Here is a 15,018-nt window from a genome sequence, read left to right as displayed (position 1 = left end):
ACTTGCGGAAGCATCCCCACAGCTGCGCTGCCATCCACTTATGGGCTCCATACCGGGCGATGATCCCTCCATTCCTCTTTTGAGATGGTGCCACACATCCGACTCCACCTTTCAGGGCCTGCAGCGCCGCATCCCTAAGACTATATGGCGTTGCACCCAGTCCTCCTTGCCCACCCGGCTGCTTGCTGGAGTCTTAGACCCGACAGGCCCCGCCCTTGCCAGAGTCCCGCCTCCCGCCACCGCCCATTGGCGCTCGGGCGGGGCGTGGGCGGCTCCGGCGAGTGCAGGCGGGGCAGCGGTTCCAAGGCTCCGGCGCGTGGGCCAGGTCTTCACTGCTTGCTGAGCACCGGAGCGGGAGCTATCCGACATCTCTCGATCTTCTCGCCATGGGCGACGTGGATTCCTCTTCGGGCTCCAGCGGCTCCCTTCCCAAGTACCTAGAGCACCTCTCTGGGGATGGCAAAGCCATCGGTGTCCTGACCAGCGGCGGGGATGCCCAAGGTGCGCGCCTACCGGCTCTCTAGCCTGCCTCCCGGGCAGGGGCGGAGGGGAGGGCTATCGGAGAGGGCTACTGAAGAGGATAATCGGGGTGAGAAGAGAGGGAGAGCTAGAGCGAAACGTTTTATAATGTGAATCTGGGAGAAAGGATGAGACAAGGGTGAAAATGACGGGTGAGATTCTAGGCGAACTGGTGGCCCAGAGCCGGAAGAGGCAGCCCTATGCTAGGAGCAACTAGGGTGCTTGAGGGGCGACCATAGAGGGTGGAGCTCCATTGCCAGATGAGATGCAGAGGATGAGGGGTATGGTTGTAAGATCCTTTATTCGCAAGATGAAAAAAATTTCCATCCACAGGTTTATTAAATGAGTTAGCCAATGGGGTCGTCTACTGTCTGAGCCATATGATCGAGCTAGGAGTTTTTTCGTGAAATTAGGTGCAGGGCGACTATTTGGATGGCATAGCACTCGCCCCACCCCAATCCCTGGGCATCGTAGAAAAAACAGCGGGGTTCCCGCAGCGCCTCCTATCCAGTCCCGCCTCCCACGCGTTTCAGGCAGCTTCCCCGCTGCTGCAATGCGGGAAGAATGGCTGGGTACGCACAGGGGTCTCTCCCGGTGTGGCGTTGACAGTCGGGCGGCGCCTCGTGTTTTCACTAGGGAGATTCTTTAAAAGGTTTTCTGTCGCCTTCCTGCTCGTAACAAAACTGAAAACTAAAATGGGTTACTAGGCCCTCCCTGCCAGCCTCCCCAGGACGGGAAAGACCAGGAAGCGGGGACTCCGAGACGTCACCGGTACTCTCTAGAGCACCGGCTCCTGTCTTCCCTTTTCTCCCCGTGGCGGGATTTCAGAGCTGTAGAGACGTAATTCCAGGACCCTTGGACTTGATAAGCTAAGAGAATATTTAAAACGTAAAAGCGATGGGGGTGACCACATCACGCCCCCGGTCTCTCTCCCAAGGTACACGTGAGGGCACTGGGGTTCCCAGACAGTATGTTTTCCTATGCTAATTCCTTGATGGAAACACTCTCTAGGAGCTAGACCTACATTTTCATAGTGTACACGCTCTCCAGGTCTTGAGATTAGCGCCGGATGCAGACAGTTCCCTGAGCTGAGTTTTGCTTTTGCTTTTCCGTTTTTCCCTCTGCCCTAGTTAAGTCCAAAAGACACGTTTTATTATCACAAGCGGAGAGGCTTAGGGTTGGAGCCCGGTGTCCTTGCTTTCTGCCCACCCTTACAGATGACCTTCACTTTGCCCTTGAGCGGGGAGGGGCCAGCGCTGGTGCTGCAGGTTGGGACTTAGGGCAACGCCCCGCCCTGGCGTGGCTCAGGGAGCCTACGTGATGCTGCGCCCGTAGTCTTCGGTGTGCTTTATGTTTCCAAGACCGGCTAGGCTCACTTTAATGTTGCTTCTGATGCTCCGAGCATCAGGCTCACAGACACCGGAAGCTAGGTCTGCCCAGTGAGGGGTCCCCAGTGCTCTCCCTCCCATTATCTTAAAGGAGCCAATGGCAACATCAGTCACCAGGCCCTCCTTCCTCCCCAGAAAGCAGGATTGCAGCAGTACTAGTATTTTAGTAAGGAGATCCTCGGTACAAACATTTCTTCACGGAGGACTGGTTTCCCAGAGACATAGAACGCTGTGATGCATCGGAGGCTGGAAAAACAGCTCAGTGAAATGTGAGATAACATTAACAGAGTTACTCAAATTTTAACACCTTAAGGTATCCATCTCTGGGGCAGTCAGTCATCTGTACCAGGACATTCAGTGGTTTCTCATCTAAATACAAGGGTTTCAAAAGTGCTTGCATCCTTACCCAGAACCGTGCTAAGGCAAAATAGGAAGTACTTTGGATCTTATCCTGGGCAGCCAGAGGAGAAACTGCCACTACAGGAAGAGGCTTATGGCCACTAGGGCTGCAAGGTGAAGTGGTGAAAGGTTTTATTTTAGAATCAACATCCTGGTTGATTAGAAAACCAATATTTATGGCTTATCCTTTTGAAGTCCCTGGCCAAAAACGTTTCCTGTAATATTTAGCCTGTGTACAATAGTCTGAGATTCTTTGGTACTTGGCAGAAACTTCATTTTCTTTTCTGTTTATCTTGGACCTTCAACAGGTGAGAAGTGGGGAATCTGATTTTAAAATTCTTTTGCTGTCTCTTCAGTGGAAAAAAAGATACTTTCAAAACCAAAATTGTATTTGAACATCGCTGGGTTAGTATGGTATCAGGTTCATGGAAGGTGGTGCTCGCCTTAGGAGCGGGCACCAACTATGTCCTGTCACACCTGAGCTGTTTCTTGGGAAGCAAGTCAGAGCCAGTTGTATGGGTTCTCTGCCTGGTTTTTCTTAGAACTTGTATAAACAGTCATGCTTTGTTGTGATACTATATTGGACCTGTTGGAGTGGGTGCATGCATTTTGTTTTTCCTGGATAAACTTCTTGAGATGCTCAGATGACCTGGACTTAACAGTGTCACTACTCCTTGGACAGATGGTGTTTATTGTACTCTTATTCTTCCACTACTCCATCTTGACGTCATCAGTACCTGATTTTTCCTGAAAGAGGGGTTTGTTCGTAGCCAGAGGTCGGAGGCAAATTTAAATCTTACACTAACAGAATGTTATTTAATATCGGAATGGCATAGTTAGTACAGTACATATTGTATACATCTTATATGCTAAAGCCTTGTAGTTCTCTCTCTTCCTAATGATAAGACTACAAGATACTGAGTTCTTCATTTTGAAGGTAGGGAGAAAGACTCACAAGAGATAAGTAACTTAGGGAAGACCATAAGGCACATACCTGGTGGTAGCAGGATTTAAGTGATCCTTTATGAAATCTTGTCTTCAAATTCTCTTTACCTTACCATGTCTTCATAGGATCTCTCTCTGTAACACTGGTCGAGTTACTGCTCAAAAGTGAATGAAGCCCGGCTTTCTCAAATGTACGTAGATTCTCTTTGGGCCACTTTGTTAGCGGAGCAGGTAAATGCCTTTTTTACACTATGAGTAACAGCAAGGTAGCTTAAACCATGTGGCATAGCACTCAACACAAAAGCAGCAGAAAATTTTCTTTTCCAAAGCAATTTATACATTTCATTCTAAAATGAAACTGAAAATTCACCATTATTTTCACATTTGTCTAAAATGAACTCCACATTGCTAGACAAGCAAGTTGACTGTGACTGGGTGCCCACATCCAGGCAGTATTACTTCCTGCACAAAAATGATTAATGCTATTAGATACACTGCAGCAGATCGCTGAGATGGCTTACTGGGTAAATGTGCTTGCTGCTAAACCTGGTGAGTTCAATCCCTGAGTCCCACATGGTGGAAGGAGAAAACTGACGCATGAAATTTGTCCTCTGACTCGCACATGTGCACCACGGCCTGTCCCCCTCCCACATATACAAATAAATCAATTAATAAATGTGATAATTAATAAGCTCGATTTTGGCCTCTGTGGGTCTGGTGTATGGTTGCATTCAAATTAGTCAGACTCCATGATCTGTGTTTAGGGTAGGCTCAGTTGTTTATTGTCTCTGGAGACATCAACATTAATACAATATTTACCAAACACCTACTTAGATTTTGTATGAATCTCTCCAGGCTCTGTGAAACTAACTAGCCATTAAAGACCGCTTGTTATGTGGTAGGCTGAAGTACTCCGGGTGCCAGGTTAATCTGCTAAATGAGCCACTGAGGTTGAAGATGCTCTGGTTTTTCTCAAGTTCACAGAAGTGAGTGTCAGGGCCAGAACTTGTGGCTGTAGATGGGATGCAGATACACTGTGCTCTTGACAGCTCTCAGTGCAACTGTAGCTCGCACATCCTGCGTGGCAGACACCAAGCATTGAGGTACGTGTTGACTGTCCCCCGACCTGGAATCACCAGTAAAGTGACAGGGAGCAAATTTGCATTTAGGTGAATTAGGAGCATTAGGTGAATTAGACCCTCATTAATCAAAATTGCTCTGTCAGCCTTTGAGCAATAGGTACCAACCACTAGTAATTGTAAAGAACTTGAAGATTGTATTTAGAAGCCAGAGGCGCCCACAGACTTGGCCCAGGTGCTGAATTGGTTCCTCTATTTTTAGATTCACTCTGCCCTCCATCTTTGTGAACTTCACATTTGCAAATGCCGTCAAACATGGCTTGAACATTTATTTCTAAGTGTAGCATGGTCTAAATTATCCATGAACTTGTTTTGCTGTCATCACCCTCCAACCAATACAGCATAATAACCATTTGCAGTGTACTGGCTGTGATAAAATGCGGAGATGCTTCAAGGCTTATGGGAGGATGTGCTGAATTATATAAAAACTTTTGTCAACGTTATACATGAACTTCCAAGTCCTTGGATTGGTTTCTGAAAGGATGGATACAAGAATCGATTCCAAGAAAATCACAAAGCAAGTCTGCAGTCCTTGAACACCCAAATGAGAGCCCTGGTGGGGCCCCTTCTTTACCCATAACTGTGCTTGTATGGGACAGCAGTATATGCAGATTTTGCGAACAATAGACATGTGACCTCACACAGCTCCACATACATTGTGTGTGTGTGTGCGCGCGCGCGTGCGTGTCTGTGTATGAGCAAAGCACACAGGCACTTGTGTTTACTATCCTAAAACTCTTGCCTGCTCTTTGAGTACATTGGTCCAAGGCGTCACTCGGATAATAAGATGATAATTTAAGCAAAAATATAGGGCAGGTCTATCACAGGACGACAGTGCAGTATTTGTTTATTTCCTTGGTGCTGGGGATCAGACCAGAGCTTTGTTCATGCCAGGCAAGTGATCAGTTGGGTTTCTCACCAAACCCCAGCGCATCATTTTCTGTGAGGTATTTTCTGTGACATGCATTCCTATGGTTTTTTTTGGAAGCCAGATATTTTGTTGATTTCCAGAATAAGTAAGTAAATAAGATGAAAACCTGAGGCATGTGAACCCAAAAGCTTTTGGTTGTGAAGGAGCCTTTTATCCAGGGAATCTGAGGCTGTTGACGATTTGATCTATTGTTTAACTGTCAAAAGCCACCAGAATTAGAAATATAAAGTCCCCACATGTCGGAGACAGATGTCAGAATACAAAGGTGCGTTCATTTGCTACATAGTCACCACACGAATGATTACATTAAGTACAGTGCTCAGGAGTGAAGGGCAGGTGGCTGTACTCAGCGGAGAGCTGAGTCACTTTTGGAGTACACTCTTGTATTTTTATTTGTTACCAAGTCCCTCCATGCAGGCTGGATTCTTCCTCACAATGAGGCTTTGCCACCTTGTATGTTGTTTGAAATTACAGTAATTGTGCCTGTCTAGATGGATGCAGCTTTAAACATAGGGAACAGTTCCCTAGACGCAGACTTATCTATAAGCCCTGTCTTCCACCTACTAGAAGGGCAACAGGAGTTTCTTTCTTATTTGCAAGGTGAAGCAGTCAGAATATTTCATCTCTGCCAGTCTCCGTTTCCTTTCCCCACCCTCCACCCTGGATCCCCTAGCTCCTTACCTCCTTACATCATCAGACAAAAATGGGACACAGCCAAAGAAGAAGGGCTGGACCGTTCTGGCCTTCTAACATCACTGCCCCCCATCACTTCCTTGTCCCTCCTCACTATGCTCACTGCCACTGAAAGATGTTGCACTGATGCCTATGCTGATAGAGCAGCTCTGCCAAAGGCTAGGAATGGTACTAGAGTTCCCTAATCCCTCCACCCCCAGGTGGGTTACAGACCACCCAAGATTCAGGGATCAAAGGGGCTGTTGTTGGTAAGCCCAAGCTCCCAGGAGACTTCCCTAATACATCAATCCGGTGCCCCTATGTTATTGTTCTCTCGGCTTGGCCAACATTTTGTCTGAGCGGATTTCATAACATAGGGTCCATTATCTAAAAATGTGACCTAGTTACAAGTTTTCTGATTAGAAATAATTGAAAGGGGTGGGCACATAGTTGCCCCAAGCAGTCATTCTGTCTGTCTGATGGTTTTTCAAATTTAATACTGCTTTTATTCAGACTGTTTATGCTCTTCTATAACCATTCCACCACAGGATCAAGTTGTGGAATGTGTGAAGCCTTAGGTAGAACCCGGGAGTCCTTTCTATCCCTATTACGACATGAACCTATGGATTGTGTATCTCAGAGGCTGCTGCAAGCTGAGAAGGATCCTGTACCAGAAGCAGGGAAAGGTGTGAGTTACGGTTTTCACAGAGGCCTGCAGAACCTTGGAAAGCCTGGGAGGAGCCAACAGGAAGTAGCCCAAGGCCAGGGAGCCAGATTCCTTATGGGGGGGGATGGGAGGAAGTGGTTTTGGGTAGGTACTAGTCATCACAGGCTGTGTGTAAACTTTGGATTTACCTTGTGCGAACTGGGAAACCATGCTGAGGTTACTGGCTGCCTCTGATAAAGGTCATTTTGTGGAATGGAGAGGCAGAGAACTGGGATTGAGTGACTCAGAAGAAACAGATGGAGGCTTGGGGAGGCAGGGTGGGGAATGTGACTGACAGGATGCTACAGCAGACACACAGCCTAGGAAGGAGCAGAAGGGCTTTTGAATGGGGGGGCACAAGATAGACGAGAACTCATCTGCTGAAACTATAAAGACAGTGTACGAAAATGTAGCTATACGAAGGCTAATGAGAATACATTCTTTTCAATGGTGCCTGTAACAGCAGCAAATAAAATAAAGAGAAAAAAAGAAGTCAGTGAAAAATTGTCCATAGGAAGTAGGTCCTATGGAATAAAGTGTTCACCATTGTTTAATAAGGACCTAGTTATGTACCAGGCTGTGTTCAGTACTTCACACATTAGTGAGTAGATTTCAAGAGCATTTCTGTCCCTTAAGAATAAGGTTTGCAGCCAGGCAGCAGTGGTGCACACCTTTAATCCCAGCACTCGGGAGACTGAAGCAGGTGGATCCTTGTGAGTTTGAAGCCATCCTGGTCTATAAAAGAGCTAGTTCCAGGACTGTTGCATGCCTTAAATTCCAGCACTTGAGAGGCTGAAGCAGGCAGATCTTTGTGAGTTCGAGGCCAGTCTCGTCTACAACTGGTCTACAGGAGCTAGTTCCCAGGACAGCTAGGACTGTTACACAGAGAAACCCTGTCTTTAAAAACCAAAAAAAAAAAAAAAAAAAGAAAAAAAGAAAAGAGTCTTGGATTAGTAGCCTGTGGTTATTGATGTAGTAACCATATTAGTGAAAGTAATAGAAAGAGGTGAAATAATTGTGTGTGTAGTTCAATATTTTTCATCATAACTGTTGTATTGGTTATTGATACTCTCTTTTCTGAATTAAGACAGGAATCTGTATGTACTGCCATTATAGCACATTTAAGTGTGGGCAAGACACCTGATGGATGGATGTCACAGAGCCACAACTGTGTGTCATCACCTTCATTTAAAAGAGTCTATCTAAAGAGGGCATCTCTTCCTCAGGGAGATGGAGAGACTGTAAAAACTGGAGATGGGAGGGGTGTCGAAAACTGCCCTGATAGTAATGATGCTGTCCATGTGCTCACGGCCTCAGCGTGGAATTGCACAAGACTTGTACAGGGTTGGCCCATCAACATCCCACCATCGATGGGAGTGTGGCTCACAAGACCCCCAACTCTCAGGGGCCTTATAGACAAGGAAAGTGCAGGGCTGGGGAATCATTTTCCTCAGTGATACAACCACTTGACCTTACTCAAGCAAGTACCCACCTTGTGCATGCAGAGATCTTCAAATAAATTTACCTCATTATACACAAAGACATGAAAAGTAGGAAAGGGGACTTGAGAAGAAGGAATTTGAGAGAGGAAGATGATAAGAGTATAATGTGTGAGGAACTTTGATCAAAGGAATATATGCATACATAAACATATATACATACACACATGTATACACACAACTACATACATATACATAAATGCACATGCACACATATACATACACATGTACATACATAAGCATACACACATACATACACACATATATATGAAAGTAAAAAAGGATTTATTTTAAAAAAGAACTCTACATGTTTGTATGGACTCTATGAGTATAAACAGGATCAGGTGACAGTGGTCTCAGTGTTTGCTGTGGACACTGGGACACTCACAGTTTCTGAACCCTGTAGTTTCAGGGCCAGTAGTATTTTCCAGCTGTCTGTTTGGCTAACTTCTTCCACTTCAGTTTCTTCCTCAAACACTTGTCTTCGACAAAGCCCTGGTGAACCACCCTAGTGCTTCCTAAATCCTCCACGCTCTCCTGTACCACTCTGCTTGACAGTTATCTCCCTAACATTTATGCCTTTTTAGTAGTAACTTTAATGTGTTTATTTGCTACTAATTTATTATATTGTTCAGTGTGTGTGTGTGTGTGTGTGTGTGTGTGTGTATGTGTGCATGTGTGTCTTGTATGCACTCATGTGTGGGTGCTCTTGCTTGTGTGGAAACCTGTGGACGACAGGGATGGACATCAGATATCTTACCCAATCACTTCTCCACTCTGTGAGACACTCTTTTTTGGTTTTGTTTTGTTTTGCTTTTCGAGACAGTGTCTTTCTGTAGCTTTGGAGCCTGTCCTGAAACTAGCTCTTGTAGACCAGGTTGGCCTTGAATTCACAGAGATCTGCCTGCCTGGGATTAAAGGCACACGCCACCATGGTGAGACACTTGAAACTCACTGTTTCATTTAGATTGGCTAACCCACCATCCAGCTGTCTGTTTTCAGGGGCCCCTCTGGTCAGCACTGGGTTTGCATATGCGTGCTGTTGTGTCCAGCCTTCATCCACAGAACCATCTTCTCAGTTCCTCATTTCTTTATTTACTCCCATGGCAGGCCAAATCCAGGGTCTCCAAATTGTCCTCTACCACTGAACTGGATTTCCAGATCCTGTCGGTGGGCACTATTGATACTTATGTTACCGCTCTTTGCCCTCTCCTGACTTCTCTGAGCTCCAGAGGGCCAGGGTCTCTGCTCTTATGTCAGCAAAGTCTCCTAACAGTCCCTGGAAAAGAGTAGACACTCAATCCACATACATGCGGTATATGTGATGTCTAGGCAGATGAAGAACGTCCTTATAGAGTTATCTGAGCCCTTCTGATGTTGACTCTTGGACCTCGGGTCAAGGTGGCTTCCAGTTTGATAACTGTGAGGGAGCCAGGCTTTTCCTGGGTTCTGTCCCTGCATCTACACCCCTTCCCTATCAACATCATTTAGAGACAGAGCTTAATGAATAACTACAGCAGCAAGAATAATATAGGGCATGGTTTATGTTCATCTTTTAAAAGCACTTTATGTCTGTATATGTGTGTGTCTATGTGAATGAATGCCACATGTGTGTGGGTTCCTGCAGAGACCAGAAGAGGGCGTAGGATCGTGGGAACTAGAGATATGGTACATAGGTTTGTTGCGAGGTACCCATTGATCATGTGCAGCAGTTGAATCAGGGTGGTTAGTTCTTTCATCTCAAATAGTTACTTTCACAGGACTGACAGTTTAAGTGTTGCCAGAGCAGTGTTTCAAAGCCAGCCTTTGCAATGGGTGAGGTTTGCCTCACAGTAGCCAGAAAATAAAGATTTACCTAATGTTTCCTTGCATGGCCTCAAGGAAAAAGTGAGCTTGCCACCATTTTTCCTCCACTGTCCCTTTAGTGAGAACCGTTGGCGACACATCCCTCCTTTCCATTCAGTCACAGGTTTCCCAACCAACAGCACCCTCTCCACGGTAAACTAGTTTCAGTTCTATAAGAAGATTGCACTTGTTCCTGGAGTTGCTAGGGTCAGGGCCTGGGTCTGGCAGGCCTGACGAGCTGGGCTCTGCCACCAGCCCTCAATATGTCAATTAAACATGCAAAGTCATAGTGAAAACAGAAAAAGGAGATTTATTCAGAGTGACACACCTGAGAAGAGAAATGAAGAAGTTCGTAGACCGCCCCACCTCACCCCAGTTCTACCTTCCAGGTCTGAATCCTTCTGCGATTAGGTTAACTTGAAGACAAGAGGAATGTGTAACTAAGTAAGCAGTTCTGGTCCGGCCTGTTCATACCCAACAGTGATTTAACCACTGTCTGGGCTACAGTCTGTCTGGCAAGGTGGTTTTTTTTTGTTGTTGTTGTTGTTGTTTTGTTTTTCATTTTTATTTTATTTTTAAAGCTTTTTGAGATATGGTTTCTGTTAGCCCAAGGGTCCTGGAACTTTTTTTGTAGACCAGGCTGGCCTTGAACTCACAGAGATTCACCTGCTTCTGCTTCGCTAGTGCTGGGATTAAAGGTATGCACGGCCAAGCCCAGCTACTTGCAAGGTATTCCGACAATTTAACAGAACTATTCCTGTCTTTTGAGAGAAAGCGTCACTCTGGCCAGCACCACGCTCCAGTCTTTTTCTTCTCCCAGCATGAGATTCCTGGGGGAAATTCCAATTCCTTGAGGTCCATTGTTTCAAAAATCTGATAGACAAAGGGAGGTACACCAATGTCTTCTTAGATTGTCTTTATTCCTGTTCCAAGCCTTCCGGGAGGACTGGGCTGGGATTTAGATTTCTTTAAAAAAAAACAAAACACTAAGATTGTTGTTTAGAAGGAAGGTGACGAAATAGTCAAGGAGGTTGCTTTGAGTCCCAGGTCAGACCATAAAACCTAAACAAATGTGTGAAAGAACACTGTGCTGTAGTTGTTCCGGGGAAAAACAGTAGGCTGAGTGTGAGGGAAACTCTTGAATCTGCTCTTTGTCCCAAATGACCAGGTGGCTGAGGACAAGGTCAGCCCCAAGTGAAATGACAGATGTTTACCCAGGAAGACTGTAAGCCCCAAGTAGTAAGGATACTTGTCAACCTATTGTTTTCTTTGTTTCCTCCTTGATCCCTGTTCACCTCTTCCCAGAACCTTCGTGGGGCTCATCTTCCTCTGACAGCGTAAAATCTCCGTGACCGTTACCTGGGAATCTGGCCCCAGTAGGTAGTCTTCCGAAACTGGCCTTGTTAAAGCTCAAGGGAGGCTCAAGTCGCAGCTTCTCATTTAATGAATTTAGTTACCCCTTCCTGGGCAGTACCCTTCAGAGCCCCAGCCTTCTCCTGGCTCCTTAGAGGTATCTGGACTTCAGCAGGCTTCCCTAGGTGATTTCAGTCATGCGGAACACTGGAGAGTAAAGTGCTGAATTTAGAGGCAATCCCACCTAAAGGGCCGAGTAGGATCCCTAGCCATTAACTTCTTAAGATTAGTTTGCAAGTGAATGGAAGCTTTCCGGCTGTGCCTCTTGAAGCCTGGTGGAGTGGGGTGGGGGTGGAGGTGGAGGTCAGCTGTTAGCCTCGGAGAGGTACAGACTCTAGTGCTGTGCCCGAGAAGCTCCTGAGGCAGCCTGCAGCCCCAGTTTTAGGAGTCTGCCTCGGGCCTGGGCTGGGGCCAACTGCTGGAGTGTAATCACACCTCTTTCCTGGTGAGTTAGTTTGTCAGGATAATCTCCGCAGCAGGGAGTGGTTTCACGTTTCTTTATTCATCCCCCGCAGCCCAGTCAAATCGCGCTCACTCTGGCCACACTCAGCTTTCTCCTTTTCTTATCACTCCCAGCGTTCAGCAATCTCCCTCCTTCTGTCTCTTCTTTTACACACACTCTTTTCAAACCCCCAAGGTTGTTCATGAGGTCATGTTTCTGTGGGGGTGGGGGGACTTGTGGAAATGAGATCCTCAGAGAAGAGAGGTGCAAAAGGGTCCAGTGCATCATCATTCCTTGGGGTACTGCATCGACCCGTTTTCCAGGGGTTGTGCAGTTCAGTACAATCGACCTAGTGCTCGATTAAGTGATTCCAACCGGAGCACAAAGCCCTAGAACCACAGCCGTTCTGCAGGAACCACGAAGTGCTGCTGTTATCCATGCAGCTAAAATGTAACCTCCAACCTACAGCTCATCCTTCCTGTGGAGAGATGCCTGTGTCATTAGCACATAGCTGTGAATTGAGAGGGGCAGGCAGCTCTGTCTGGCAGGGAAAGCGGAAGACAGGAGGTGCAGAGCTAGGAAGTTAAAGAAGGGCTGCAGGGGGAAAGTATGGGTGGGGATGATGCTGAAATTCCAAGAATGTTACAGGAATGTCTCACTGTCACCAACTAGCAGGACAGTCAGTCCTCAGGATGTGGCCAGGCATCTCCCCCTCCCGCATGCCAGTTTGGTTTTCCTTCCCATGGATCCTTTTGGAGGAGGAGCGTGGCATATGTATGTCTGTACACTTTAGCAAAAACAGTCGTTCTCTTGGCAGAAAGCTCTTCAAACATTGTTGAGTCCAAGAACATTGAGGCTCTAGGACACAGCGGTTAAGTGCTTTACCACGTATTCTAAGGGGTGGGGGCCCTACGTGGTTGTTGCCTTATATGTGTTTATGAGCTAAAAATCAATGATACAGGATTCTTTAGCTGTTTTGCCAAAGAGGACTATTCAAATTAAATCTTCAGCTTATAAAACATGATTTGAGTGGAAGGTAAAATTGAGACTGAGTTTCCGTGATAAAGGCGTGTGTATGTTTCTAAGAGGTTTGCGGAAGTGAACATGAGGAAAATGTGCACGTATATTTGTGTGGGCATGTGCCCATTTCTGTGGAGGCCTGAGGTCTAGTGCTTTCCTTCATTGTTCATCATTTATTTTTGAGAGAGGGTCTGTTACTGAATCTGGAACTCACTGACTTGGACAGGATAGTTAGTCTCCATGTTTGAGCAATCCCCATGAGCACACTGCCGTGGTTGGCTTTTTACATGGGTGGCCTGGACCAGAACTCAGGTCTTCATGCTTGTGCAGCAAGTACTTTGTGGATGGAGCCATTGCCCAGCTCCCAACTAATTTTGTACTTATTTAAGGATGTCACTTGTCATCCCTCTGTATTGCAGCATGTCTGCTTTCGTTACTTGTTTCCCACAATTTCAAGATCCAAGATGGGAGATTTGGAGAAAGCTGTAGCCTGGGAGGAACCTGGCTGAAAGCCGAGTTGCTCTTCATTCTGAGGCTGAGGACTACATCCATTCTTGGCATGGCCCTTTCTCCTTGTCTCCTCTCTCCTGCTCGTTCTAAGCTAAGCTGGATACTGAGCTAAGATGGTACAAGGTTCTTCAAGTGTTATGCCCCAGGTAGGCTACAAAAGCAAGCTTTCAGCTTCCCGAAATGTTATCTCAGTGGAGAGTAAAATTGAGCTTCCGACCTTGCATTCTATTGAGCACTGTGACTCTTACTTTAAGTGTGGAAAATATCCCTGGTCTATCTTAAAAACATATGGAGATTTCTAGTAGACTGACTTGTTTTACCTTCTCTTCTAGCAAAAATGCCATGGTTTGTTTTGTTGGTTTTGTGGTTAAGACCATTGCCCCTTTCACTATTAGCTTCTTTGAATTTGGCTAGCTACGTCTGCCCTCTGTTTTCTTTAGTGATTGTCTGAAGTTGTCTAACACTCTATACTGCAGAGCACACACACATCCACCATCCCAGCACTCGGGAGGCTAAGGAGTTGCAAGCTCTACTCAGCCTCAAGCTAGACTCAGAAAAGGAAGTTCTGAGTGATGTTCTGAACTGAAAGAAAACCCTAGGTTCTTTTATAATGTAACTCATCTTTAGATGAACCCCAGTATTCAGGGTACCCTGATTTCTAACAGTTTTTTTATATTTACTATACTAATCCTTAAGGTATGGTTCATACTCATGTCTCATGAGGAAACAGCACAGGCAGTTATGAAGTTTACCCAGGTCTTGGTGACCTGGCCTCAAGCTCTCTACTGACAAGTGTTCCTGTTCCTTCCACAGGTATGAACGCTGCTGTCCGTGCTGTGGTGCGCATGGGAATATACGTGGGGGCCAAAGTGTACTTTATATATGAGGTCAGTGCCTGCTTCCCATTTGTGCTTTCTCTGACTCAGGAATTCGGACCGCCCACTGGCTCATAGCCCTGATGCTCACTCAGCTCACAGGTCTCTCCTTTTGCTGCCTGTCCTGACTGAGCGCCAGAGGTGCTGGGGAAAATGAGATAAGACAGCACAAAAGTCATGCTGGTATCGACTTCCTGGTCTCGATTGCTGGGTTAATAATGATCCTGAATGTGTTAACTGTGTGAGCCGATGTCAAAGAACAGTCTGAGAGATGGAAAGACGGCCGCTTTGAGCTTTCCAACTTTAATGTGAAGCTGACACCACTCCCTAGCGTCTGCTCATGTCTTGGCTTCACAGTGAAGAATCTATTTTATTAGTGCACAGATAAAAATGATGTCATGAGTTTGCCTGGAAATGGGAATGGAAATCATGTTAAACAAAATAAACTAGATTTAGAAAGACAAGCATGTGTGCTGCCCTGCAGATCTTAGATTTTAGTGTGTGTGTTTGTGTGTGTGTGTGTGTGAAACAAGAAAGGGACCATGGTGGGAAGAAAACATACAAAGGAGTAGAAGAGGTGGTAACTTCTTATCTTTGCAGACAGCTGGTTGTCTGAGTTAGGGTTTCTATTGCTGTGAAGAGAAATCATGACCATGACAACTCTTATGAAGGACAAACATCTAATTAGGGTGGCTTCATATTCAGGGGTTCGGTA

At 46.0% G+C, this 15,018-nt stretch overlaps 1 protein-coding gene across 2 annotated transcripts in view; it reads left to right on the top strand.

Annotated features, from left to right (window-relative positions):
• Nucleotides 1–290: 290 nt before the first annotated feature.
• Pfkp (phosphofructokinase, platelet) overlaps nucleotides 291–15,018 on the top strand; it is a 62,683-nt gene continuing 47,955 nt past the window's right edge. The window contains exons 1-2 of one of the 2 annotated variants that reach the window (XM_048460796.3): nucleotides 291–501; nucleotides 14,242–14,315. In XM_048460796.3, the coding sequence (XP_048316753.3) occupies nucleotides 387–501; nucleotides 14,242–14,315 (189 nt within the window). In that variant the 5' untranslated portion in view covers nucleotides 291–386. The remainder of the gene's footprint in view (nucleotides 502–14,241; nucleotides 14,316–15,018) is intronic. The other variant, XM_048460795.3, reaches the window with a different exon arrangement.

The sequence above is a fragment of the Myodes glareolus genome, chromosome 14 (genome assembly GCF_982192425.1).
Source record: "Myodes glareolus chromosome 14, mMyoGla1.1, whole genome shotgun sequence".
Taxonomy (NCBI): domain Eukaryota; kingdom Metazoa; phylum Chordata; class Mammalia; order Rodentia; family Cricetidae; genus Myodes; species Myodes glareolus.
The sequence above is the reverse complement of the archived record's forward strand: the minus strand, read 5'-3'. Positions and strand labels throughout refer to the sequence as shown.